Source organism: Anticarsia gemmatalis, chromosome 27, assembly GCF_050436995.1.
Source record: "Anticarsia gemmatalis isolate Benzon Research Colony breed Stoneville strain chromosome 27, ilAntGemm2 primary, whole genome shotgun sequence".
Lineage (NCBI taxonomy): Eukaryota > Metazoa > Arthropoda > Insecta > Lepidoptera > Erebidae > Anticarsia > Anticarsia gemmatalis.
In genome coordinates this window covers 386,446-412,696 of record NC_134771.1, presented here as the reverse complement: position 1 = coordinate 412,696, position 26,251 = coordinate 386,446, and the positions used below count along the sequence as shown (strand labels likewise).

Genomic DNA, 26,251 nt, shown 5'->3' with positions numbered 1-26,251 from the left:
TAGCATGAAACATAATTTTTGAATATACTGCGCTCACACCACACTTTGTAAATACGGTTATATGTTTACAGTAGTATTAGTTCAGGATGAATTAAATAGCGGTACATTAAAAGTACTATTTATTATAGAATAGTTACTCAAAATTCTCTATAAAAAAAGTAGTTTAAACTATGAGTTCAAAATAGGTATAGTAACCCAACATTTCAACGACTGAGTATCCGACCTAAGCGCAACAATCAGCTGTCAATAAGGCAACACTATGGCCATATTTTTCGCTGCGAAAATTAAGTTTGACGTGAGAGCCTACAAAATTTTCGAGTGTACTTCATTATAGAAAAAAACACATAATAACCATCTACATGTAACATGTTCTCATTGAATTCCTTAAACACTCAAAACCAGGTAAATATGTGATCTAAGGCGCATAAAAAGTCGAAATATATTGTTGTATTGTAATGTAAAATTGTTTTGTCACCAAATATAACCTTTCGTCATTGCAGATTTTAGTTAGTTTTAGCCAGTTATCATCAAGATATTCGAGTGTTTTTAGACAGAGGAAGCATAACAGTGTGAAAAATAAAAATGTGAAGGGTAAGGAGGGTTCAAGTACATGTTATGACGCAACGATTTGCCCGGAGAGTTTGGAACAAACATTGAGGAACTTCGATAAGAATGTTCTTAGGTACGTACTGAATAACACTATTGTATTCCGATTGCTTGACTTATAACGCGCGGCTTCTGTCTGTACTAACTTTATATGTGTATATCTCGGATTTTACTCGCCCGATTTTGATATAGCGTATCGTAGTTAGTAATTGGAGAATATAGCTCGTAATCGGTAAAAGTTCTAGTCAATAACATCCAATAGTTATTGTGTGATGCATGAACAAACATATATCTAAAAATCTAAAGCTTTTAAGCGGATATCTCCCATCTAATTTCGTTAACAGGGTTATTTACATAGAATCCTATTAGTATTTAACTAGTAAACAATGCTATTTTAAAGCAATAATGAGACAAATTCTCATATTATGAAAACAATATCATATTTGTGTAATCTGTGTATTTTTATTCAGGGTCTCTCTGTCTGTTTTGTCTTTTAATTGATTGCAACTAATCCAAAACTAAAGTCTATCTATCACACTGAAAAGTCTCATGTTACAATGACTTTTACAGACATACAAACATAGAAACTGATGCAAAGAATTACCAGCTCATATTAAGATGTTATTTATTGGTAGTAAGCATATCCAAAAACGAATGCTAAGGCAGTGGCAAAGAAATCTTGCCTTATTCCCATAATGGAAGACAGAGACCAAAGAACACAGACCACTTGTTACAATCCTTATAACTACCCTTGCTTTATTCACATCCATACATCTTGTCAGTTACAACACTCGCATGACCTTTTTAAAGGACATGCATGTCTTTCTACTGCTTCACTTATCAGTATTTTGTCTTTTTTGTCATTCTACTATGAAGGCCATAATATATTGATTATGCTTTCATAAAATCATGGTGTTTTGTGCCTATATCCTATGAATAACAAGCTCAATATTACGTATAATGTACCTGTCATGACTTAGTTATAATAACATGTTATACAAACATCTATTGTTAACACAAAACATGTGATATTATGAAATAGTTGAGGATAAATTTAAATTAGATCTTATTTCTTCATCTTCTATAAGGATACACCATTTTACTAAATGTATGAAACAGTTTTAAATTCATTGCGCGAACATAACTAGATGCTCTAAGAAGGGACGCCTTACACCACAGTATGTACACAGATCATATTGGTAATATCTTGGAAAAAGTCTAGTGCTTATAGAGTTGCCAGGCGTCCGGATAAAGCCGGACATAGTTATGCTTTTTGATTGCAAGTCCGGCTAAAATAAACGGTGTCCGTCTTGTCCGGCTTTTGTTAGGCTTTTTACGTTTCGCAAACAAGCGAGCACTGCCGCCGAGCGGAATCAAAAAATTGTCGTACCTATTAATACTGAGACAAAATCCTAAATAATATAGTGTCCGGCTTTTTTAACCAAACGTCCGGCCAAACTGGCTGGTCTGTCCGGCTATTAGGTTTGGCAACCTGGCAACGCTACATTAGTAACTGGTGGTCCTGTATGACAAGACATATGGATGTCAATGAAGCAAGGGAAGTTTGTAAGGATCATATCAAGCAAAGTTCTTTGGTCTCAGTCCCTATGGGAAAAAGGTGTGAGCTTATGGAGTAGTACTAAAGATAGCTATGCCAAATTTCCATCCTTTTTGGCCGAGCCGTTTACAAGATAGGTTCACACAAACAGACAGACAAGATTCTTCTGTGGCTATGGTGCAAAGAAAGACAAACAAGCTTCTTAGTTTCATGTATATAGTTTTAAATTGTTATTTTAATGAAATCATCTCTCCATATTGTTAAAAGTGTATAGTAATGTCAAAAGTCTAATTTTAATCTTGGCAACAAACACTGTTTTACTGTTTACAAATATTTATGTCTAATTTTGTTTTACTCGTGTCATTTTTGCTTGGAATGGCATTTTAATTCATTTCAAATCTTGAATAGCAGGATTAACCAATGTACAACACATTTTGCTCTCTGCTCCTGTACAAGATTTTGTCTACAATTTCAGTAATCTTACTGGTTTTTCAAAACTAGAGCCTTGTGATTCATATTTAAAAACAAGTAGCCCTTATTTAATGTATAATAGAATGCGGGAATTAACGCGTACACGTATTTTACCTTAAAATGCCCTTAGGACTTATTTAGTTACACATCACTCACTATGACCACTACTGCTTCTGGTGTCTGATCACAAGTACTCAGGTTCAGTTCCTGATACAAGCCATGGTAGATTGGTAATGTGCCAATAGGCTCGCCCCTATTACATGGAACTAACATTGTAAATAGCGAAACATGGGTTTACACCCCTGTAGGACTTCATTTGTTTGCTATCACAAATGAATGGTTTTAAAAATGTTGGTTGAACAAGAGAGTTGAGAGTTGAGAGAACAGCAAGAGAGTAATGTTCTTGATATAAAGTCTGCTTTTCCGATAATGCCTACTCGTTGCTGCACATGCACTCCGAATGCGATGCAGTGGAAGCGCATCTTCAACATTTTACAAAAAAATCATTGTCAAGAATCACAGTGGGCTTATTGCTTACAGTTTTGGCTATAACAGGCGTGATATTTTATACATAAGCATGGATTTTCCTTCTCATATTGTAAATCCCATATATTTATACTACTCCAATATTATAAACATAATCGTTATTCTCTCGTCACACTACTTCGTTATCTCCTGACCTGTAACATAATTAACTAATTTTGATAACAAGTCTATATGCTGGATTTAAATAAACTTGTATTGAAGAAAGTTGTTTGTTGCATATATGTACTCACTAGTATGTACCCGCGATGTGAATAGATTTCGCGAGGTACAAAAGTGTTCTATGTAAAAATAATATGCTTTTTTAATTTAATAATATTATATATTAAACATGCAACACGAAAGTTTAAAAGTTATAATATGCTTTTTACTACTGAAAAACTTAGATATAATATAATGTAGTTTTGACACCTGAAAATCCAGGTTATAGACTACCTGTGTACTAAATTTAATTAAAATCTGTTTAGTGGTATTTGAGTGAGAGAGTAACAAACATCCATACTTTCGCATTATGATACTAGGTTCTACTCGCGACTACCGCGTGAAAAGCATACCCGGGGTAAAACGTATGCTATGTGTTTATCCGAGATATAAGCTATCAGTCTTCTTCTTCTTCTTCTTATCGAATGGTTAGTGGTCAACCTAGTGTCAAAGTTGTTCAAGCCGCCCGAAAGGCCTTTGACTTAACGACTGTTATCATAATAGACAACAACCGGGACCGACTTTTTACGTGCCCTCCGGAGCACGGAGACGCCCAGCTCAAATACCACTATGCGGTCACCCATCTATAGAATCACCGCGCCAACGGTTGCTTCACCCACAGATCGTTGTCAGACCGGTGAGCGCAACTGGCTATGGGCGCCTCGTAGTAAGCTATCAGTGTACCAAATTTAATTAAAATTAATGCAGTAGTTTTTGCGTGAAAGAATAACAAACATACCCTTACAACTTTCGCATTTATTATAGTAGTAGATTTATTTAGTAAGATCATATATATTATCGAAATATATTTACAACTAAGCCTATCACTTTACATGATCAGATGGAATCAATTTTCCGTTGTACGCACTTTTCTTTTTATCAAAACGTGACTATGTTTCTATGCTATTTCTGTCAGATAAACATACTATTTGTCTGATAATATATAATGTTTGTTTGTGCGCACATACAGTATACTATCTTATTTGTATGTTTATTTTCATGTGTATTGACGACGTGTGTATCGTTAACTATTATTGGAGTGTCATATAGTGTCTCAGGTTCGATTTCCATGCGGCATATAAAAAATACAAATTATAGTGGACACAGACGCACGGACAGGGGCAAAAGAACTCATCATTAGAGCATTATTAGTGCGTGAGTTGTTTAAAAAAAAAATGGTTTTACTGATATATAGAAAAATTATTAGTCAACTTAGGTGTACATTGCCCGTGCGGGTATTTCATAATATTTACAACTACGTATTTGAGACTACACAGGAGCACGAAAGAAGAACTTAAAATACAATGTATAATAGGATACGGCAATTAACGCGAACACGTATTTTACCTTAAAATGCCTAAACGTTTCGGCGCAGGTTGCACTCGCCGCGTCGCAGGCTGACTGACACGGTGAGTGCGCCTGAATGAACCTGCGCCGAAAAAATGGTAGGTAAAATGCGTGTTCGCGTTAATTCCCGTATCCTATTTACACATTAAACATGCAACGCTAGAGTATAAAACTTATGATTAAAATACAACTATTGTAAGAAATACTTGATATTTTTCTTTGCAACAGCAATGAATATAAAAGTTTGTTGGTACAGCGAGATGAGAAACATCGAGGTGCGAGCGCTGTGTCTGCCGGGGCGGCGCGCGGCGCGGCTGCGCGACGTGGCGTCGGCGCGCAAGGTGTCGCACGTGTCCGCGCGCAGCTTCGACGACAACAAGCGCGGCTGGGCCGACCTGCACACGCTCACGCTCGACATACACACACACAACAGGTAATGTATTATCTGTAGTGGCAACTATGATCCACACTGACCGACATATTGACTTACAGTGACCGACATACTGACTTATAGTCAAAAACCAAAATCAAATCATTTATTCATTTAGGTCAAATATTGACACTTATGATAGTCGTTACAATTACTGAATCTAACATAGTGACCGATAGACTGCCCTATAGTATATAGTCTAACCCACAATGACCTATACTGCCGTCGTAAATCTAAACACAGTAACTTCAAAATATGCGTTTTGAGAAAAACGCGGTTGAAGTTTAATGGTTAATTTTTGCTCTCATGAAGATACTAATTATTGTATATATTTTCATGCAACTTTTAATGTTAGTATATAGTTAAATCTTTGATTCTGTATATATATATCTAGTATATTATTATTGTATAAATAATAAAATTAGATAATGTGTATTAAGCTAGGGTAATAATATAATATTTTTTTCTTTTTTAAGTTACAACACGGTAACTCAACGGTTACTGTGTTGTAACCAAGTTTTACCTATTACTGTGTTGTAACTTTGTAAAGATATTAACATTAGGGGAATTACGACACAGTAAGTATGTACATACTGTGTTATAACTATGTTTCTTAGAAATACGTATAAAATCAGTAATACAGTAAATGAGATACTGTGATTTATTCAAGTATTTGTTGTTTATCTTTGAACAATATTTTATACGCAATCACAGTAACTGAAGAAGCCGTGTTATAATCAAGCAAAATAAAAAAAAGTAAATCTATTCACGTTAAAAAAACACAGTTAGTAGTGGAGATACTGTTATTTAATTTAAAATAACACAGATACTGTATTTTTTATTAAAAAAAATGTTTTTTTTGTAAAAATACTGTGTTTTTATTTAATGTATTTCGGTAACTATCCATCGTACAAACAAACCGAAAACTTTCTCAAATAGCCCGCGGTCTCCTGATTCCAAAGAACTAAACAAACTATAAACACAGTAACTTAAGTTACTGTGTTTACATTTACGACGGCAGTATAGTGATCGACAGACTGACAGACTAAGTAAACGTTGCTCAAACTAAAGCGAAATTTTTCGTCCTTCATAATACATCTTTGAAACTGTATTGAATAACGCAACGAGATTATCAGACTTATTTATTAACTATTTAGTGGTTAATGTAATGTTGTGATAACCGTAGCTGCGCTGTTCGAATCCCACCTAAGACAAAATATTTGTGTGGTGAGCACGAGTATCTGTTCTGAGCCTGGTTGTTAATCATGCAATATATTGTTTCAGGTTCAGTTTAACGCACAGGTTCGCGGGCCTGCTGGTGCGGGACAGTACGTTTCAGTATGCGGTGCAGGTGCGCGGGTTCAAGACCGAGCGAGGCATACACGCCGATCTCAAGAGGAACCCTAACTTGATTAATAGACTGCGTAAGTATTACTATAATAACTTTATGTGCCTGAATATAGCTACAAGTCTGTAGAACAAACATAAACAGCCTCCGTAGCGCAGTGGTTTAGGTCGCCGCTCCGCTACCATTGTGCCTGGAAGGTTAGATTCCCACATAGAACAATTATCAAAATTTGTGCTATCAACAAACCATTGTTTCGTATCTGGTTGTACTTTGTGTCCGGTGTTTGTATGTTTGTAAAAGTCCCCGTAATACGAGCATTTCTTAATGCGGGAGTTGTCTTTAAGAAAATGTTAATTTTTAGGAACTACTGCTTCGAAAAACACCATGCTATGCTATGGCTTAAAAGAGTAGAGTCACTATAAAAAAATGTTGTGAAGACGAGAAAGCAGCCTACATTATATTTATTTAACACATGTTATATATATGTATATAGTGGTAGATTCAGTAATTGTAATAACTATCATTTGTGTCAATATTTGACCTAACTAAATGAATAAATTATTTGATTTTTGATTTTGTTACCCCTTTTTCCCCAGGACTAAGTGCCTCCGAGCCCCCAGAGAAGCAGCAGAACCTCGGCCCCGACGTGGCGCCGCGCCTGGAGAAGCTGCTCAACGAGGAGTCACACCTCACGCACCAGCAGAAAGACAAGATCAAGATAGCCTTCGCTGAGGGATACTTAGCAGGTATGGGGTCTATCTAAATATACCAGTGTCCCAAAAGTTAGCGTCCAAACGAAAATCTGACAGATTTTTTTTCTCTTTTATGAAATGATTTAGTAAGTGTTATACCATTTTAGAAAGCCTATTAAATGCGCCAGCTTTTAAGGGCAGTTGCCGAAAAGCGTAGTACGTTTCTTTTTCAGGACAGACTGAGTTAAAGTTGAGTGATAAAATCATTTTCAAGGCATGGTTCGCCATACAAGGGGTATTTTCTGAAATTCCAATAAAGTTGTGTGCAAATAATGAATTGAAATTTGTAGGAGCGTTACGTAAGAATACTCCACACAAAAAAAGAACTAGAAAAGAGGTCATTTGTAGCCACAGTTGTCGTGAACTCATCGCAGGGTGGCAATTATAATATATACAAAAAATGACTGCAATTAAGAAACTACATGAGATAGATTTTATTTTATTATTTTTTGTGAGCCAACATAACTTGGCCTAGCTCAGGTTTTCGGTTGGACGTTGACTTTTGGGCCACCCTGTATATAACTCAAAGGTGACTGACTGACATAGTGACCTATCAACGCACAGCCCAAACAATCGACGGATCGGACTGAAATTTGGTCTGCAGGTCGATGTTATGATGTAGGCATCCGTTAAGAATTTTCATCAACTGTCTACCCCTAAGGGGATAAAATTGCGGCTGAAAATTTCTATAAAGATTCTGTCCTAAGTCACAAACCACGCGGACGAAGTTATGTTCAAAAGTTAGTCGATTACGGATTCGAACCCACGACCCTTCCATCATAGCTCCTCTAAGGTAAGCCCTAGTAACCTCCCCCTAAACAACTAGGGCGCTCCCGCCCCCCGCCTGCGCCCTCTGTCCGAGCAAGAATGCGAGACACGCCAGACATGAGAGAACAGCGAGAGAGCGACACGCAACAACGAAACAATCATGTTGCGTTCGCTGTTGGCTATCAGATAGGTACGTGGAGAGGGGGAGAGAGGGGGGATTTATAAAATGTAGATAGATGTGTTAATAGAACTCGTTGACTTAGTAAAAACAGCCGTTCAGATTGATCTGTGAGGTTAAGCTACGCTTGCCGAGGTTTTTCTGTGGATGGGTGACCATATTATACCTACATATAGAGTTCCTCCGTGTTTCGGAAAGCACGTTAAGTTGTAGGTCCCAGCTGTTACCAGTAGTCAAAAGGTAACTGTGTTGTGGAGGTCAGATAGACAGTCGCTCCATGTAAAATACTGGTATTCAGCTGCATCCGCTGAGACTAGGAGCCGTCTCCAACATAGTTGAAAGAAAGGCTAGGCTAATGATGACCTGAATAATTTTCTAAGCCCTATCGTATTGTTGCAGGTTCACACCCGGACAACGTGCGCGGCACAAAGGCGTCTAAATACTTGAAGCTGGTGCAGCAGCTGCTCACCATCGTGCTGTTCCTCGCCATCTTCGTCAGCCTCATGGCCTCCGTCAGCGGCACTGTGTTCAGGTAACTGTCCCACTGTCCCACTGCTGGGCAAGGGCCTCCTCTCGAAATGGTCTGAGCCAGCACTTTGTTCAAATGAATGAGACCAACTGAATGAGAAAGGGTGGGCAAGAGTCGCTTGAGGATCTGACAATTACTGTCCCACTTCTGGGCAAACGTGGGCAAAAATAGAGTGGGCAACAGTTCATTGTAAAAATGAGATGAGATTTGACTCTACCACGCTGGGCAAGTGTGGCTTTGAAAATTACTGTCCCACTACTGGGCAAACGTCTCTTGATATAACAGAGAGTGGCCAAGAGTTTACTCTCGGAGTGAAATTAGCTTTATGTCTACCACGCTGGGCAAGTGTTGGTCGATGATTAGACAATTACTGTCCCACTGTTGGGCAAGTGTATTTTCTCGAGATTAGAAAGAGTGGGCAATAGTCGTCTCCCCGAATATGATAAACTTTTGAGTCCGAAGTACATTATATAGTAAATTAAATAGTTTTGGGAGAAAACGATCTTTTAAATTTTGAATTTCCGTACAATGTTAAACAATTTCGCTTGCATTATTAATATTATATTTATCTTTGCTGTAGGATTCAGCTGGGTAACCAGGTGGAGGTGGACCCTGAAGATATATCGGTGACGTTCGACGATGTCAAGGGCGCTGACGAAGCCAAGCAGGAACTCAAAGATGTTGTGAGTAGCACATAACACATTCCTTTCTACCTACACTAAGTGCTCGAGATTTTTTTGTCGATATTTCAAAAATGGGACCAGTTTGAAGTTGTGTTTTGCCTTTAATATATTTTTTAAGACTTGCTTTGAGAGACTTTGTGTGAACTGTACACTGAATTCCATTACTTTTATAAATTAACGAAGTGCCATTCGCAAGAGGAATTCGTTACCTGTCCTAAAAAACAATCTTGGTGTATTAATAGCTAAAATCACAGTATCTTTTTACTCAAAAATCTTAATAATAGATCTTTCAAAACCAGATTTCTTTAGATTTTCTCCTCGAGAATAAGTGGTAATTTAATGTACGTACTAGTTGACTCGCGCAACTTCGCTAGCGTCCCATAAGCAAGAATGGTTCAAAATTTTCAAACAAACAAACTCTTCAGTTTTACAATATTAGTATAGATATACGTATTTTCTCTTTCCCCAGGTGGAATTCCTCAAATCCCCGGAGAAGTTCTCGACGCTGGGCGGCAAGCTGCCCAAGGGGGTGCTGCTCGTGGGTCCCCCGGGCACCGGCAAGACATTACTGGCGCGGGCCGTGGCGGGCGAGGCCAGGGTGCCGTTCTTCCACGCCGCCGGGCCCGAGTTCGACGAGATCCTGGTGGGGCAGGGCGCGAGGAGGGTGCGGGACTTGTTCAGTGAGTACTAGACATTGAAGGTCCACCAGACCCATATCGGTCTATCAAACCAGTACGGAGTCCACCAAGACCTCTGGTCTACTAGACTAGTAAGGTTCTATTAGACCCCTATGGTCTGGTAGACACTTAACCAGTACGGAGTCCACCAAGACCTCTATGGGGTCACTAGACACAAAGGATCTACCAGACCCGCAGGGGTCTACTTGATCCCTATAGGTCTACTATACATAAAAGGTGCATAGGACCCGTACCTATTAAGTCCACCTGAATGATTTTTTTTTCTTATTTGAAAAGACGGAGACTTTTACAAACATACAAACAACAGACACAAAGTACAACCAGACCCGAAACAATTATTTGTGGATCGCACAAATAATTGTTCCTTGTGGTAATCGAACCTACGACCTCCCGGTAGCGGCGTGGTGACCTCAACCACTGTGCCATAGCCTAACTCTTATTGATACACCTATTAACCTATTATATTATGTATTGCACAGAGGCAGCCAAGGAGCGTGCGCCATGCGTGATCTTCATCGACGAGATCGACTCAGTGGGCGCCAAGCGGACCAACAGTGTGTTACATCCTTATGCCAATCAAGTGAGTTACGTGTGCTTGTATGTCCTACTATAGTGGGGAAATAGCTGAACCGTTTTGGATAGATTTTTGTGAAGTGATAGATTTGTGTTGCGGAGAATGAAAAGGATGGTTGATTCTCTTCTAGCTATGGGAGAAATGCTGTACCGTTTTGGATAAAATTTTGTACAGTGATAGATCATTTTTTGGGAAAAATGTTTTGATTCTGTGGCCAGTGTGTGGTAATGGTAAGCGATCGTTGATAACGTTGTCTCAGGTTTGATTTCCTGGTCCGTTAAATTCTAACTGTAGTGTCAAATTATCCAATACAGTTTTTTAATGCTCAGTAGTAGCCCGGAGTTATGATATGTGCCCGTTATATGGCAATAATATAGAACCCTATTATTATATAGAACTAGCATTGAAAAATGTCGAAACGTGAGTGTATTTTCTACAGTTCTGTCTACACCTGCAAGTGAGGTGTTATCTATGTAAATACTTAATAAACGTATATTCTTTAGTTTCTGTTTACCCCCATGGGGAGAAAACGGTGATTTTATGTATGTGTGAAATATGTATGTATTGTTTGTATGTAGACATATAAAATGTATATTTTGTGTTTAGACTATCAACCAGCTCCTGTCAGAGATGGACGGCTTCCATCAGAACGAGGGTGTGATCGTGCTGGGAGCCACCAACAGGAGGGACGACCTCGACCAGGCGCTGCTGAGACCTGGCAGGTTCGATGTCGAGGTGAGGATTTTTTATTTTTTATAATACAACTCCCCTACTAAGAATTGCTCTTGTGTCGCGGGGACTTTTACAAACATATAAACAACGGACACAGCACAACCAGACCCGAAACAATTATTTGTGGATCGCACAAATAATTGCTCCGTGTGGGAATCGATCCCACGACCTCCCCGACGCAGTGTTATCGGCGTGGTGGGCGACCTAAACCACTGCGCCACGGAGGCAATCAAAATATACATAAAGACTATAGACAATTTTGACCCCCGGTTTCTGAAGTACATTTTTAATTTTTTTCTATGAGTTTAAACGCTATTGAATAGATAAACTACCGCTAAAAGTACTCAAAAATCGGGCGATAGTGATGTATCATTGCACAGCCCAAACCACTGGACGGATCGGCCTAAAATTTGGCATGCAGGTAGATGTTATGACGTAGCGTCCGCTAAGAAAGGATTTTGATGAATCCTACTCAATTATTTCTTAGCTATACTGGCCCGATCGAAGCTCACTTGCAGTGCTATACGTCGCTCGTGAGTCATACCGCGGCCGACAGTAACTTATCACATAAGGTCGCATGTCACACGCGCTGTGTTATGTGCATCACCCATGTTATATACAAATCCTTTTTCCTATAAAACTAACTGTCCTATCCCACGTTGAGTAGGGTCGGTACTACATGTTTTCTTTATCAAAGCATACTGTAAAGAAATTTGGATGTAGTTAGCGCATTCCTACTATGCCGTAACGATTAATTTATCGTTGGATGACTGTCGTCTCTAGCTGTTCCCATTATAACGATTGTCGTCAAAAAAATATCATCTAGTGACTGTCGTATCTAACCGTCCCCACTGTCACGATAATCTGTCGTCACTGCAAAAAATGTCGTAAACGACAGTAAGTCGTGTCGTTCTATATGTGAACACCTCCATTTAAACACATGAGCCACGACACTTAAAACTACACGATTATCTGTCGTCACGACAAAGTGGGAACGCGCCCTTAGAAATGTTAAATTCTTGTGGAAATTAGGAGGGGTGGGCAGTGGTGGCGAAGCGGGCTAATGGTATAGGAATCTATACTAAAGTTATAAAGCTGAAGAGTTTGTTTGAACGCGCTAATCTCAGGAACTACTGATCCGATTTGAAAAAATATTTCAGTGTTAGATAGCCTATTTAGTGAGGAAGGTTATATGCTATATATCATCACGCTACGACCAATAGGAGCAGAGTAGCAACGAGAAATGTTACAAAAACGGGGGAAATTATGAACCACTAGCTGACCCGCGCAACTTCGCTTGCGTAACATTAGAGAGAATGGGTGACATTTTTCCTCGTTTCCGAAACATTTTTTACTGGTACTCTGCTCCTATTGATAGTAGCGTGATGATATATAGCCTATAACCTTCCTCGATAAATGGGCTATCTAACACTGAAATCATTTTTCAAATCGAACCAGTAGTTCCTGAGATTAGCGCGTTCAAACAAACAAACAAACAAACTCTTCAGCTTTATAATATTAGTATAGATTCTCTCTTATGTGACGCAAGCGAAGTTGCGCGGGTCAGCTAGTCTGAAATAAAGGTGGGGGCGGGACTGTGGGACACTGCAGTTGTGGGGAAGGAGTTTATGAAGGCTGCAGTGACTCCTGTAGGTTGGGGTCGCATGCTTGAATGTGGGACAGATTCATACATAGAGATATCTCTAATTGACTGAATCAGTCCAGCCCTTCTTCCAACTATGTTGGACTCGGCTCCCAGTCTCACCGGTTGCAGCTGAATACCAGTGTTTTACATGGAGCGACTGTCTATCTGACCTCCACAACACACTTACATAGGTTATAACACGATACTACTCGGTAAAACTGGTTGTCAGTCTTTTAAGCTTTTGACTAATGGGGAATTTCAAAAAAATGGCACATCGATAATTTAGGCATGTCCCTCGATTTGCAAATTTTTTTCTCGAAGTTGTATAATATGATTAATTTTTATTTTATTTTTAACGGAAAATGCATTTCTTATACTTCTTTTCTATGTTTCAATTATTTGAATAAAGTAAAAACTGTTTTTTTTACACTAGGTTTTATCACACCAGACCCCTCAATTTCGACCTGTCCCCAGTGCAATCTGCAACTTAAAAATTAAATTTTGAAGTAAAATTTCCTCGAATACCTCAAAATATTTTGGTGAATTCGGTTAAAATTAACTTTTTTTCCATTCCAATGAAGTACAATTGTAATAAAATGTTATATTTATTGAATAAAAAAATATTTATTGTTGTCCCCGAAATTCGATCTTTCCGGACATGTCGGGTTTGTTACCACGATTTCTTGCGGAAATTCCTTATTAAAACGTACTTTGTTTTATTTTTCTAATATTTCGACTCATGTGCAAAGGATCGGCAATTTTTAAAATTAGATTTTCGGTGTTATTTGTCGCCAGTGGAAGTGAGTTGTGTGCGCAGCCGCAGTGAACCAAAATTTACTGTCAGGTTTGTGACTAATTCATTTGTAACTGTACCATACATGTTTTATATGGTTGCATTCATGTGAAAGAACTAGTTTTAATAAACAATTTGGTGCTGATAATTTAACCATAAGATAAATAGAATTACTAATTTATTTTTTTGAAAGTGCGATGGGCTGATTATGTTACTTCGGTTTTGTTACTATACGTAAGGTAACATATAGTCGGACCGCAAAAGTAACAAAACCGACGTCAAAAAGCTAGTCTTACATGCTGTTGTTTCGATATTGATATTTTACTTGTTAACTACAAAATACGTTAAAATTACATTAGAGATTAGAATTATTTGTATGTTTATAATTGATTAATCATTATTTATTTGAGATATGTGTATATTTATAATTAATAAATGCTTTTTTTATTTACAGCTAAACTATTCTGCAACTTCTGGAGCAATCTGTGATAAAAAATATATATAAAATAAATAATTGTAGTATAAAAACAATAAAAATACATTATGTTGAATAATTTGTAAGTATTAAGAAGTAAATAATGCCTGTATGTTTAATTTGTAGAAAAATACAATTAGTTGCGCTTTAATATTATGCCATAGGTCCATGTAAACTAAACCTTACGATTTTGTTACTTTCGGTTTTGCTACTGTCCCTCAAATATTTCTAAGGTTTTTATCGATTTTACGAAAAACTCTTCAACCTATGAAAAAATATGGGCTCTGGATCCAAAGTTATTGATATTTAACGTTTTTTTTAAAGTTTCTGATGGGATCTGGAGCATTTCATGGTAATAGCATAAAAAATAATTGTCGATTTGGAACCCATGGTAACAAAATCGAGATAAAATTGATTGCATTTAATTTTAATATCATTATTTTCGCCTTGATAATTCGCCAGTAATTAAAAGATATTTTTGCTATCCAGAAAAAAAAATTAAATTGCTGGAATTCGGTGTTGTTTCATTTATATTCAATTTTAAGTTTAGTATCAAAACGGACACTTTCTACTTGCCTACCCCCAATTTTAAGCATTTTTCTCCTTTAATCTTAATGAACATGAAAAAAAACTATTTTTTTTACAAACTAGATACTATGATTATTTTAATTTCATCCAAAATAATATCCTAGAGCAGCATCAAAATTTTGAATAAGAAATTCAAGTAGTGTGCCATTTTTTTGAAATTCCCCTAATGGTAACGAACACAAACAACAAACTTTAAAAATGACAGCCCGGAACCACAATTTACTATGCCTTTCTGAAACAGGTTTATACACTCAGCGGCAGAAAAAGTGGCCCAAGCGCTTATCGTGAATTTGTAAACAAATTAAGTAATATATGAAAGATATATTGTTGTTAGTAGTTGCGAAGTGATCTGTTTAGTGTTATGAAGTGTTGAATTTCAGATTAATTTAAGTGACGGATGACTTTTTCTAACAATGTGTGTTAGAACCGAATTCAGTGTTGATTCGAGAGGTCAGTTGAATTCTGTATTTTGAAATATTGCTGCACGGAAACGATTTTCTTTATGATTTTTATTGATTATTGGTCTATTTAGATTTTAGAAAAGATTTGAAGATGCCACTGACTGCTGAGCAAGTGGCTTAGGTGGTATTGTTGTCCGATCAGGGCCATTACCATTGAGAGGTGGCTGCATTTTTCAATGTATCGCGTACCACTTTAAGGTCTGCGATTAGGAGGTATCGTGAGACTGGTCTCTACACGCGGCGACCAGGAATTGGACGAACACGATGTACATCCGCAAGAGATGACCGATTTGTTAACCTCGAGGTGCTGAGAAACCGCTTTCTGACAGCGTTTGAGATTCACTAGAGGCTTCAAGCGGCACGCGGAGTCATTCTTAGTGAACGGAACATGAGGCGAAGGATAAAAGAACGTAATTTACAGGCAGGAAGACCAACCCAAGTACCAGAACTCGAGAGACACCATCGAGTTGCGCGATTACGATTTGCTCGTAAACATGTGAATTGGCTATCGACCAATGGAGCAAGTTCTTGTTAACCGATGAGTGCTGAGTAGCATTAAGAGCACCAAATGGTCGTGAGAGAGTGTAAAGACGCCATTAAGGACGGTTTTTTCCCAACACAACACGTCAGACGGTCAGTTACAAAGGTAGGTCTGTTATGGTATGGAGAGGTGTATGTTCGGAGGCACGTACGGAGCTTGTCATCGTAGATCAGCGCCTAACAGCAGCCGGGTACATTGAAGAAATCTTCCAAGACCATGTTGTACCACTTATGGATTTCATTGGTCGGGAGGATTAACTCTAATGCAGTTTAATGCGCGCGCTCATAGCGCCCGCGTTGTGGAATCGCACCTTGCTGATATCGGGATTCAAAAACTGGCTTAGCCTGCTCACAGTCCAGACATCAACCCCATAGAACATGTCTGGCACATGCTAAAAAACAGTGTATGCGCACTGCCCAAAGAATCACTTGGCGAGCGAAGAACCGCTCTAGTCAGAGTGTGGGATAAAGTTCTTCAAGAAGTAATTAAAACATCCTCCAAAGCATGCCAGAATGCATGCAGGTCACCATAAATGCTAGAGGAGTTAACACGCGGTATAAACTAGATTTTTTCTTTGGTGCAGAATTAGGTTTTTGCAAAAACTTTCAGTAAGCGATTTCGACAAAAGCTGTATTTTTTAATTTTTCCCATTTTTGATTAAAAATTCAATTATTTAGTGTAAATTGTAACTAAACTTGTGTATAAACTGTTTAACTAATAGTTATAGCCAAAATAGTAACCATATTATATTGATATTCTAAAAAGTTTTATCGTAGTTTTGCTTTGGGCCACTTTTTCTGCCGCTGAGTGTATAATATGGTCGCCCATTCACAAAACCACCTCGGCAAGCGTAGCTCGACTTCAGTAATCTATCCGCGCGGTGGTTGTTTATTAAGCCACGACCTCCTCTCCATGTATATATTGAAATATATGTATTTGTGTATTTCAGGTGAATGTCCCGACCCCGGACTACGGCGGTCGGCGCGAGATCCTGGAGCTGTACCTGGCCCGGGTGCGCGCCCACAGCGACGTGGACTGCGACGTGCTGGCGCGCGGCACCACGGGCTTCACCGGCGCCGACCTGGAGAACATGGTCAACCAGGCCGCGCTCAAGTTAGTACCTGCGACTGTAACTGTACCTGTATATGTACCTGGAGCTGTACCTGGCGGGACTGCGACGTGCTGGCGAGCGGCACCACGGGCTTCACCGGCGCCGACCTGGAGAACATGGTCAACCAGGCCGCGCTCAAGTTAGTACCTGCGACTGTAACTGTACCTGTATATGTACCTGGAGCTGTACCTGGCGGGACTGCGACGTGCTGGCGCGCGGCACCACGGGCTTCACCGGCGCCGACCTGGAGAACATGGTCAACCAGGCCGCGCTCAAGTTAGTACCTGCGACTGTAACTGTACCTGTATATGTACCTGGAGCTGTACCTGGCGGGACTGCGACGTGCTGGCGCGCGGCACCACGGGCTTCACCGGCGCCGACCTGGAGAACATGGTCAACCAGGCCGCGCTCAAGTTAGTACCTGCGACTGTAACTGTACCTGTATATGTACCTGGAGCTGTACCTGGCGGGACTGCGACGTGCTGGCGCGCGGCACCACGGGCTTCACCGGCGCCGACCTGGAGAACATGGTCAACCAGGCCGCGCTCAAGTTAGTACCTGCGACTGTAACTGTACCTGTATATGTACCTGGAGCTGTACCTGGCGGGACTGCGACGTGCTGGCGAGCGGCACCACGGGCTTCACCGGCGCCGACCTGGAGAACATGGTCAACCAGGCCGCGCTCAAGTTAGTACCTGCGACTGTAACTGTACCTGTATATGTACCTGGAGCTGTACCTGGCGGGACTGCGACGTGCTGGCGCGCGGCACCACGGGCTTCACCGGCGCCGACCTGGAGAACATGGTCAACCAGGCCGCGCTCAAGTTAGTACCTGCGACTGTAACTGTACCTGTATATGTACCTGGAGCTGTACCTGGCGGGACTGCGACGTGCTGGCGCGCGGCACCACGGGCTTCACCGGCGCCGACCTGGAGAACATGGTCAACCAGGCCGCGCTCAAGTTAGTACCTGCGACTGTAACTGTATATGTACCTGGAGCTGTACCTGGCGAGCTGCTGACGACTCTGACTTACAATAGGATATTTCTCAATTGTAGTTTAGCAACGTGCCCTGTATATGGTAAGAAGCTCGCTCCCTATTACATGAGACTAACATTGTAAATACCTTTCACCTTTGTCTTCACCTTCAGGTATAACAGACGATGTTATAAATACACTAGATGACACGGCAAACGTTGTTATACCATAATTTTTTTTTAAAAAAGTTAATTTAGGGGCATGAAAAATAAATGTTGGCCGATTCTCAGACCTACTCAATATGCTCACAAAGTTTCATGAGAATCGGTCAAGCCGTTTCGGAGGAGTATGGCAACGAAAACTGCGACGCGAGAATTTTATATATTAGATTTTAAAACTCATTTTGTTTCTCCTAGGGCCGCCATAGACGGCGCCAAGACGGTGACGATGAAGTACCTGGAGGACGCGCGCGACAAGGTGCTGATGGGCCCCGAGCGCCGCTCGCGCCTGCCCGACGAGGAGGCCAACGCCATCACCGCCTACCACGAGGGGGGGCACGCCATCGTCGCCTACTATACCAAGGTAAAGATAACTTAAATAAAGGCCCGAAGGCCTTGAGGAATGTGGGCCCTTAAACAATTTGGGGCTTATGGGCACTTGAGTTATTTGGACCCACGGGCTCTCGAGTTATGTGGAGACGTGGACCCTAGAGTATTTTGGGCCTATAGGCCCTTGAGTTATGTGGACCTGTGGGCACTTGTGTAATTTGGGCCCATGGGCCTTTTAGTTATGTAGACCGGTGGACCCTTTAGCATTTTGGGCCCCTGGGCCCCTGAGTAATTTGGGCCCACGGGCTCTTTAGTTATGTAGACCCGTGGGCACTTGAGTTATGTGGATCCGCGGGCCCTTGAGTTATGTGGACCTGTGGGCTCTTGGGTAATCTGGGCCCTCGGGCCCAAGCTTTTTACACACTAAGTACACTATACTAAAGTATGATACGATATGATAGTAAGAGTATCTATAATATCGTGTGGGCCCATAAATTTAACCTTGATGGACCCTACGGTCTGTAAGCATAGATATGTATATTATGTATTAATTATTTTTTTGTTGTTGTCAGGACTCGCACCCGCTGCACAAGGTGACGATCATCCCGCGCGGCCCCTCGCTCGGACACACCGCCTATATACCTGCCAAAGAAAGGTAACATACATACATACGTACATATAGTATATGTACATAGCTTTTATGTACAAAGACTACTGACGCAGGGACTTTTACAAACAACGGATACTGAGTACATCTTAACTTTTTCTCTACCTTATTTTAACCGACTTTAAAAAGAAAGAGGTTTTATGTTCATCGTTTAGTTACACAAAAGTTTGTTGTCTAAGCAGTGCGGTAGTAAAGTCTCGGGTTCCATTTCGGGGTCTATCATTATTTATCGTAGGGTCTGTAAAATCAGGATTATTAATTTTTTTGTTATAATATTTTTAAGACCCGAGAAAAAGCGTCCATTACATGAACGTAACCCTGTCTTAAAACAGTGCAAAAGTAATTTAATTTTAAGTCTGTCTTAAATGAATATTATAATAAGTAAATTCATAGAGTCCCTCACTATGGGAATCGAATTTGCAACCCTACGGACGCTTCTAACCCAGCGATGTTAAATTAAATGATAATATGTATGTATGTTTGTATGTATGTAGATACCACGTGACGAAGCAGCAGCTGTTAGCGATGATGGACACCATGATGGGTGGCCGCGCCGCCGAGGAGCTCATCTTCGGACCTGAGAAGATCACCTCCGGTAAATATAACTTTATGTAGTAGATAATAAAACAATTCCACTGGACAAGTGGTATTCACCAGTCGGACAATATTAAATGAAAAAATATTTAATTTTGTTATTTATGATTTAATATTTCGTTTTAAAAAGACAGCTTCCGTCAGACTTTTACAAATATACAAACAATGGACAGAAAGTACAACTAGACCCGAAACAATTATTTGTGGATCGCACAAATAATTGTTCCGTGTGGGAATCGAACCCACGACCTCCCGACGTAAGTAACAGCGTGGTGACTTAAACCACTGCGCCTCGGAGGTAGTCAGTTCAGTTCAATTCAATATTATCCATAATTAATTATTTACTAAATGGCGTTCTCTGTCTAATTCTAAGGAAAAAGCCGTAATTATATCAAAAAATGACGGCGTATTTTCAAAATGAGAAAAACAATAATTTATTTCTTTCGTCTGGCAATTCTCTACCGGTGCGCCCCTCCACTCCCCTCCACTGACACCTTTCACTTATAACGAATATATAAAAGTGCGTGCGCGGTTGGAGCGGGCATTTGACCGACCGTGCTAGAGTTGAACGGAACTCTTTCTAAGTGTTATTCGTCGTGTGATTTGAGGAGCTCGAGGCTAAGTTACAACATTCGCACTATCTGTGGTTAAGTTACGTTTACCGAGGTTGTTCTGTGGATGGGTGACCATGATGGCCTTCGACCTTAAATCCGACTCCAATATAGTTGGTAGAAAGGCCAGTTATATGGGTTATAACACGATACCCGTCTGTAAGACTGGTTGTCAGACTTTCAAGCTTATGACTACTGTTAACGGCTGCAGAGAATTTTGAAAATGACAGCAGAGCCCACAATTTAAATTGCCATCCGAAACACGGACGAACTCAATTTGTATTAGTTCACCTATCCACAAAACAACCTGGACAAGCATAGCTGAACCTCTTAGATAGATCTGATCGACTGTTATTAACTAACCTACGAGTTCTTTTGTGTATATATAATATGTTGGTGGTTGCAGGCGCGTCGTCGGACCTGAAGCAGGCGACGTCGATCGCGTGCCACATGGTGCGCGAGTGGGGCATGAGCGAGAAGGTGGGGCTGCGCACCATGGAGCAGCGCTCGCTGGCGCAGGCCGAGCAGCTGGGACCCTACACCAACGAGCTGGTGAGTTGTGTTATACTAGCTTTTACCCTCCGCCACCTGAATTTTCCCATGAGAATGCGTCATTTTCCCAGGGTAAAAAGTAACCTATGTCCTTTCCAGTATGAATTAATATAAGTTTTAGAAATATGTAGATACGCTTAATACGTGCTTAATATTTGCAAGTCATCTTCATGACAAAATATGTGATACCAACTAATTTATTTTGTACCAAATTTTCTGCAAATAAATATAATTAGAATTTGAATTTATCGGGTATCAAAATATCTCCATACCAAATTTCATGCAAATTGGTTCAGTAGTTTAGGCATGATTGAGTAACAGACAAACAGACAGAGTTACTTTCGCATTTATAATATTAAGTATGAAAATAAAGACTAGCTTTTACCGGTGAATACGACCGCGTGGTTTGTGACTTATTACAGAATTTTCATACAAGCTTTCGTCGCCTATTTTATCCCCTTGGGGGCAAAATTGACTAAAATCGTTTCTTAGCCCACAACTAAACTAACTCCACTTGTTCGGCTTGAACCAATCGAGTATTCCTTCCGGTCCATTCGTCACAATTCAGGTTAAAAATTCAAGCGCGGCATTTTTCCCGAATGTCTACACAAATTTGATTTGTTCTAAAATACTAAATAGTAATATTATAATGTGTATGTATCAGGTGGACGGTGAAATCAAAAAGATCCTGTCAGACAGTTACGAGCGAGCCAAGGCGATACTGCGAGCTCACGCGCGCGAACATAAGGCGCTGGCAGAGGCGCTGCTCAAGTATGTACAATATATAATGTCCTCCTAGCCGATATACGGCTACGGCGGTCAGTTTCATTGAAACTGGCCATCTGTGCAGGACTTTGTTTATAGTGCCCAAGTGTGTGCACAATACACAGGTACACTCTTTATTCCATCACTCTCATAATTTGGTGGGACGGATAACCGACACGACCAGTCCAGACCAAATCTCAGAAAATACTTTTTGGCCCGACCCAGGATTCGAACCCGAGACCTCTCGCACCGCAGTCGCATATACTACCGACCGCGCCACAGAGGTACATTATATAATAAATATCAATAACTAGAGGCCGTCTGCGTGGAAACCCTTTCCGTTTAAATCCCGATCCCTCGGGAACTCCGGGATAAAAAGCCTATGTGTTATTCTGGGTCTTCAGCTACCTACATACCAAATTTCATCGTAATCGGTTCAGTAGTATTTGCGTGAAAGAGTAAAAAACATCCATACAGACATATGTACATTCTCACAAACTTTCGCATTTATAATATTAGTAGGATAATTGAGAGTTCGTGACTCTGTAACAACAGCTGCGTGGATCTATCTCTCAGGTTAAGCTACGCTTACCGAGGTTGGCCAGTGGATGGGTGACCAAATTATACAGACAGAGTTCCTCCGTATTTTGGAAAAATTAATTAATATCTTTGATGTTACTAGCAGTCAGAAGCTTGAAAGTCATACAACCAGTCTTACTTAGTATCGTGTTATAACCTAGGTAACTGTGTTGTGGAGGTCAGATAGACAGTCGCTCCATGTAAAATACTGGTATTCAGCTGCATTCGGTGAGACTGGAAGACTCCAACATAGTTGGAAGAAAGGCTAGGCTGATTATAAGTTTGAATCTTTAATCATAGTCCAATGTTTTGTCCATGGAATAATAGACTTTTGGAGCCGACTTTACCTATTATTATATATAGAATTATATAAACAATCATTAAGCGTTAACTTTTTACAATAATAATCTATATTTTTCAGATACGAGACTCTAGACGCAGACGACATTAAAGCCATTATGAACGGCGAGAAAGTCAAAGTAGAACGTCACACGAAGCCAGCGAAGGAGCCCATCTCCACCGCCCCCGCCGCCCCCGCCACCGGCCTGCTCGGCACCCCCGCCCCCGCATAGCATCGATGACCCCCAAACACCCCCTAAAGACCCCCCCACTCTCACATTGATGAGAAATCATTTGAAAATTTTGCAGGCACCTAGTGTAAAAAAGTTTTTGAAAATAAAAAATAAGTAAAATTTATAAACTTTGGTAGGTTTGTTTGATTGTGTTGTTAGTTAGCTTGGGGTCTACAGTGACTATAGGAAAATTTAGTGTCAAATACTTATTCATGTTTGCTGCTTCGCCCGCGTTTTTCATATTAGTTAAATGTCTATATTCTCAAAAAAAATGCTTTTCGTTTAAGCCCGAGAATGGTCTTGTTACCCTGCCTAACTTTACCCAATACGGTTAAGCCGTTTTGACATGAAATAAAGACTAACATACATACATACATTAAAATCATTGGTATAGACTTGAATAAACATCAAATTGTATAAATACTAATAGATAATTTCGAATTAGTTTGTCAGTAAATAGAAAAATGACAGATCTATCCGTTACTATAGTTAGGTTATTGAAACGTTAGTATAGTTATTCTGTAGACCCTAGCAAATGGTAATGCTAGTCGTTTTAATTATATATTAGTTGGTTATATTTAATTAATAAATTAACCAGATTCCTATGGCTTTGCCTGTAAAAAAATGTTTTTTTCTATTTCTTTGTTGTTTCATGAGATCTATCATCTGGCTAAAATTCATCGAAATAAGTCGAGCAGTTGTAATATGTACTTCAAATCTTATTGAATAAGGTAACATTGTCAATATGTGCATAAATAAATTTAGTACAAAATAATTGGCAATTTTCAATAATACTTCTAAAAAAATAGAAGTTATCCTAAAATATAGGAGTGAAAATATGTCTTAAATATAAAAAATAAGTTTTATACAAATATAAAGAACATTTAAAAATATTGTAGGATTCGAATCCCAAGTTAAGTTGTTTACAAATTGTTTCCCAAAGATCTTTGATAGTCGTTAACAGAAAGCTTGAAAGTCTGATAACCAGTCTTACCAAAGAGTATCGTGTTATAACCTAGGTAACTGTGTTGTGGAGGTCAGATAGACAGTCGCTCCATGTAAAATACTGGTATTCAGCTGCATCCGGTGATTCTGTAAGTCGACTCTAACATAGTTGGAAGAAAGGCTAAACTTATGATGACGTTCATACAAAAATTCGCTCTTTGTATCAAATAATAATACAAAAGGCCCATTTTACATCTTACGGGTAAGTGCCTAATAACGTATTCGATGGATAAAGTGACGGTTATGAGTTAAGTTACGGTTAATAATCTATTTGATAACCTAATTTCTTGTTCATTAGTGTAAAATTGGGCTTAAAATTATATTATTTAATATAACCAACTAATATAAACAAAAAAATAATTGACATGAAAGATTATATGTAGATAAATTAGTAATTTTCCTACTTAGGATAATAGAATTCATATTTAAAAAGCCCTTTTTAAAATAATAATAAATGAAAATAATTTTTATATCGCCTTCTTCCCATACAGGTAGGATACGAGAAATTATTTTCATTTATTTATTTGAAAAAGGGTGTTAGCCTTCAATTCAGTCTGCTCCTATATAAAAAGCAATAAACAAATTTATATATATCTAGTGGGCATATCTATGTATGAAATAGTTCTTCCATTTTAAACAAATATACATTTTTCATTTATCGTATGGTTAGTGGTCAACCTAGTGTCAAAGTTGTTCAAGCCCGAAGGCCTTTGACGTGGCTTAACGACTGTTATCTTAATTGATAACAACCGGGACTTTTTACGATCCCGAAGCACAGAGACGCTCAGGTCAAATACCACTATGCGGTCACCCATCTATGTATTACCGCGCCAAGGGTTGCTTAAATACTAGCGGATTGGCCCAACTTCGTTCGGGGTAGAATTTTATCCCGTTGATTCCATTTCCATAGGAATTTTGATGCCATAAATTAAATTTATTTGTGCGATCCATAAATAGTTGTTTCAGATCAGGTTGTACTTTGTGTCTGTTGTTTGTATGTTTGTAAAAGTACCCGCGACACAAGAGCAATTCTTAGAACGAGAGTTGTTTTTAAATAAATAAAAATAGTCTCCTCATATAACGATTACTTTTCCATCATTAAATAATTTTATTTAAAGAAGAATAACGTTTTTGATATTCTTCCTATATTACTTTTGTCATTAATGTTCAAATAAGCTTTAAATAAAATTATTTGACTGAAAATTCGGTTTAGTTTATATGATCCCTAACTCGCCACTTAATAAAATAAGAGGCTCTTTTAGGTAACATAAAACTATAGTCTAAAACACACCAATGACTTTTCCAAGTGATGTGTGTATTAGAAATAATAGTCACTTGTTATAACGGTGAAGGAAAACATCGTGATGAAACCTTGCATGCCTGAGAGTTGTTTAACACAGTTCTTGAAGGTATGCAAAGTCCACAATTGGTGACTTTACCTTTCCCGGTTTCTGAGTTACATTTAGCAGTAGTTTATCTACTCAATAACGTTTAAACTCATTTAAAAACGCTATTGAATAGATAAACTACCGCTAAATGTACTCAGAAACCGGGTGTTAGAGGAGACCGTTGCCCAGCAGTGGGATAACTACACAGATATGCCCACTAGTGTCCACGATGCCTTATTGTAAGTGTTAGGGTCACAGGTTCAAGTCTCGATTGAGTAACTTTCGAGTATTTATGTTATAATAGAGAGTTTATGATGAAAATGTATAAAAAACATAAAAGTCTATTAAAAAGGTGTACATTTTGTTTTTATTTACTTATACATTATGTATTCGTTATATAGTTATGAGAATCAGTTATTTAAAAGTATGGTCAACTAAGTGTCAGAACATTTCAAGCCGCTCGAAGGCTTTTGACTTGGCTTAACGACTGTTATCTTAATAGACAACAACCGGAATTGAGGTTTACTTATAAAATGTTTTAGGGTCTATAACTACTAGGCGGTCACCCATCTAAGAATTGAGTGCTTAGTACTACTCTACATTACTATTGTCGACTATATGGCCATGGTAATGTTTCATGGGTTCGATTCCCACACGAAACAAATATTTTAGCGGTTCAAAAATTTACGAAAATCAGTCTAATTCATTAGGGTCTCAGCACACATATGGGATCGGAAAGGGATCGTCACCGTATCGCCTCGAGCCGTTCAGAATGGTTTGTATTAAACTCCCTACTGCAACGCACACTAATCGGAATAATAACGTAATCGCCTCGCCTCGGAACAGGCTCCGAACTTGAATTCCCGCGCTTACGGCTCATCGTCACCGCGCTTACGTTTCTCCGTCCCCGCGCTTACGTCTCTCCGTACCCGAGCTCACATCTCTTCGTCCACCCTTTCCC

General features: G+C 39.3%; 1 protein-coding gene across 1 annotated transcript; it reads left to right on the top strand.

The window, feature by feature from the left end:
- The first annotated feature begins 243 nt into the window (after positions 1–243).
- YME1L (ATP-dependent zinc metalloprotease YME1L) lies at positions 244–25,647 on the top strand. Its single transcript, XM_076132426.1, has 17 exons — positions 244–402; positions 501–682; positions 4,983–5,159; positions 6,441–6,580; positions 7,101–7,250; positions 8,602–8,734; positions 9,312–9,414; positions 9,884–10,094; positions 10,592–10,692; positions 11,293–11,421; positions 16,871–17,034; positions 18,426–18,591; positions 19,130–19,212; positions 19,719–19,819; positions 20,836–20,981; positions 21,646–21,752; positions 22,747–25,647. Exons 1-17 carry the CDS (start codon positions 367–369, stop codon positions 22,895–22,897), a joined length of 2,280 nt encoding a protein of 759 aa, XP_075988541.1. The 5' UTR covers positions 244–366; the 3' UTR covers positions 22,898–25,647.
- Positions 25,648–26,251: the final 604 nt, after the last annotated feature.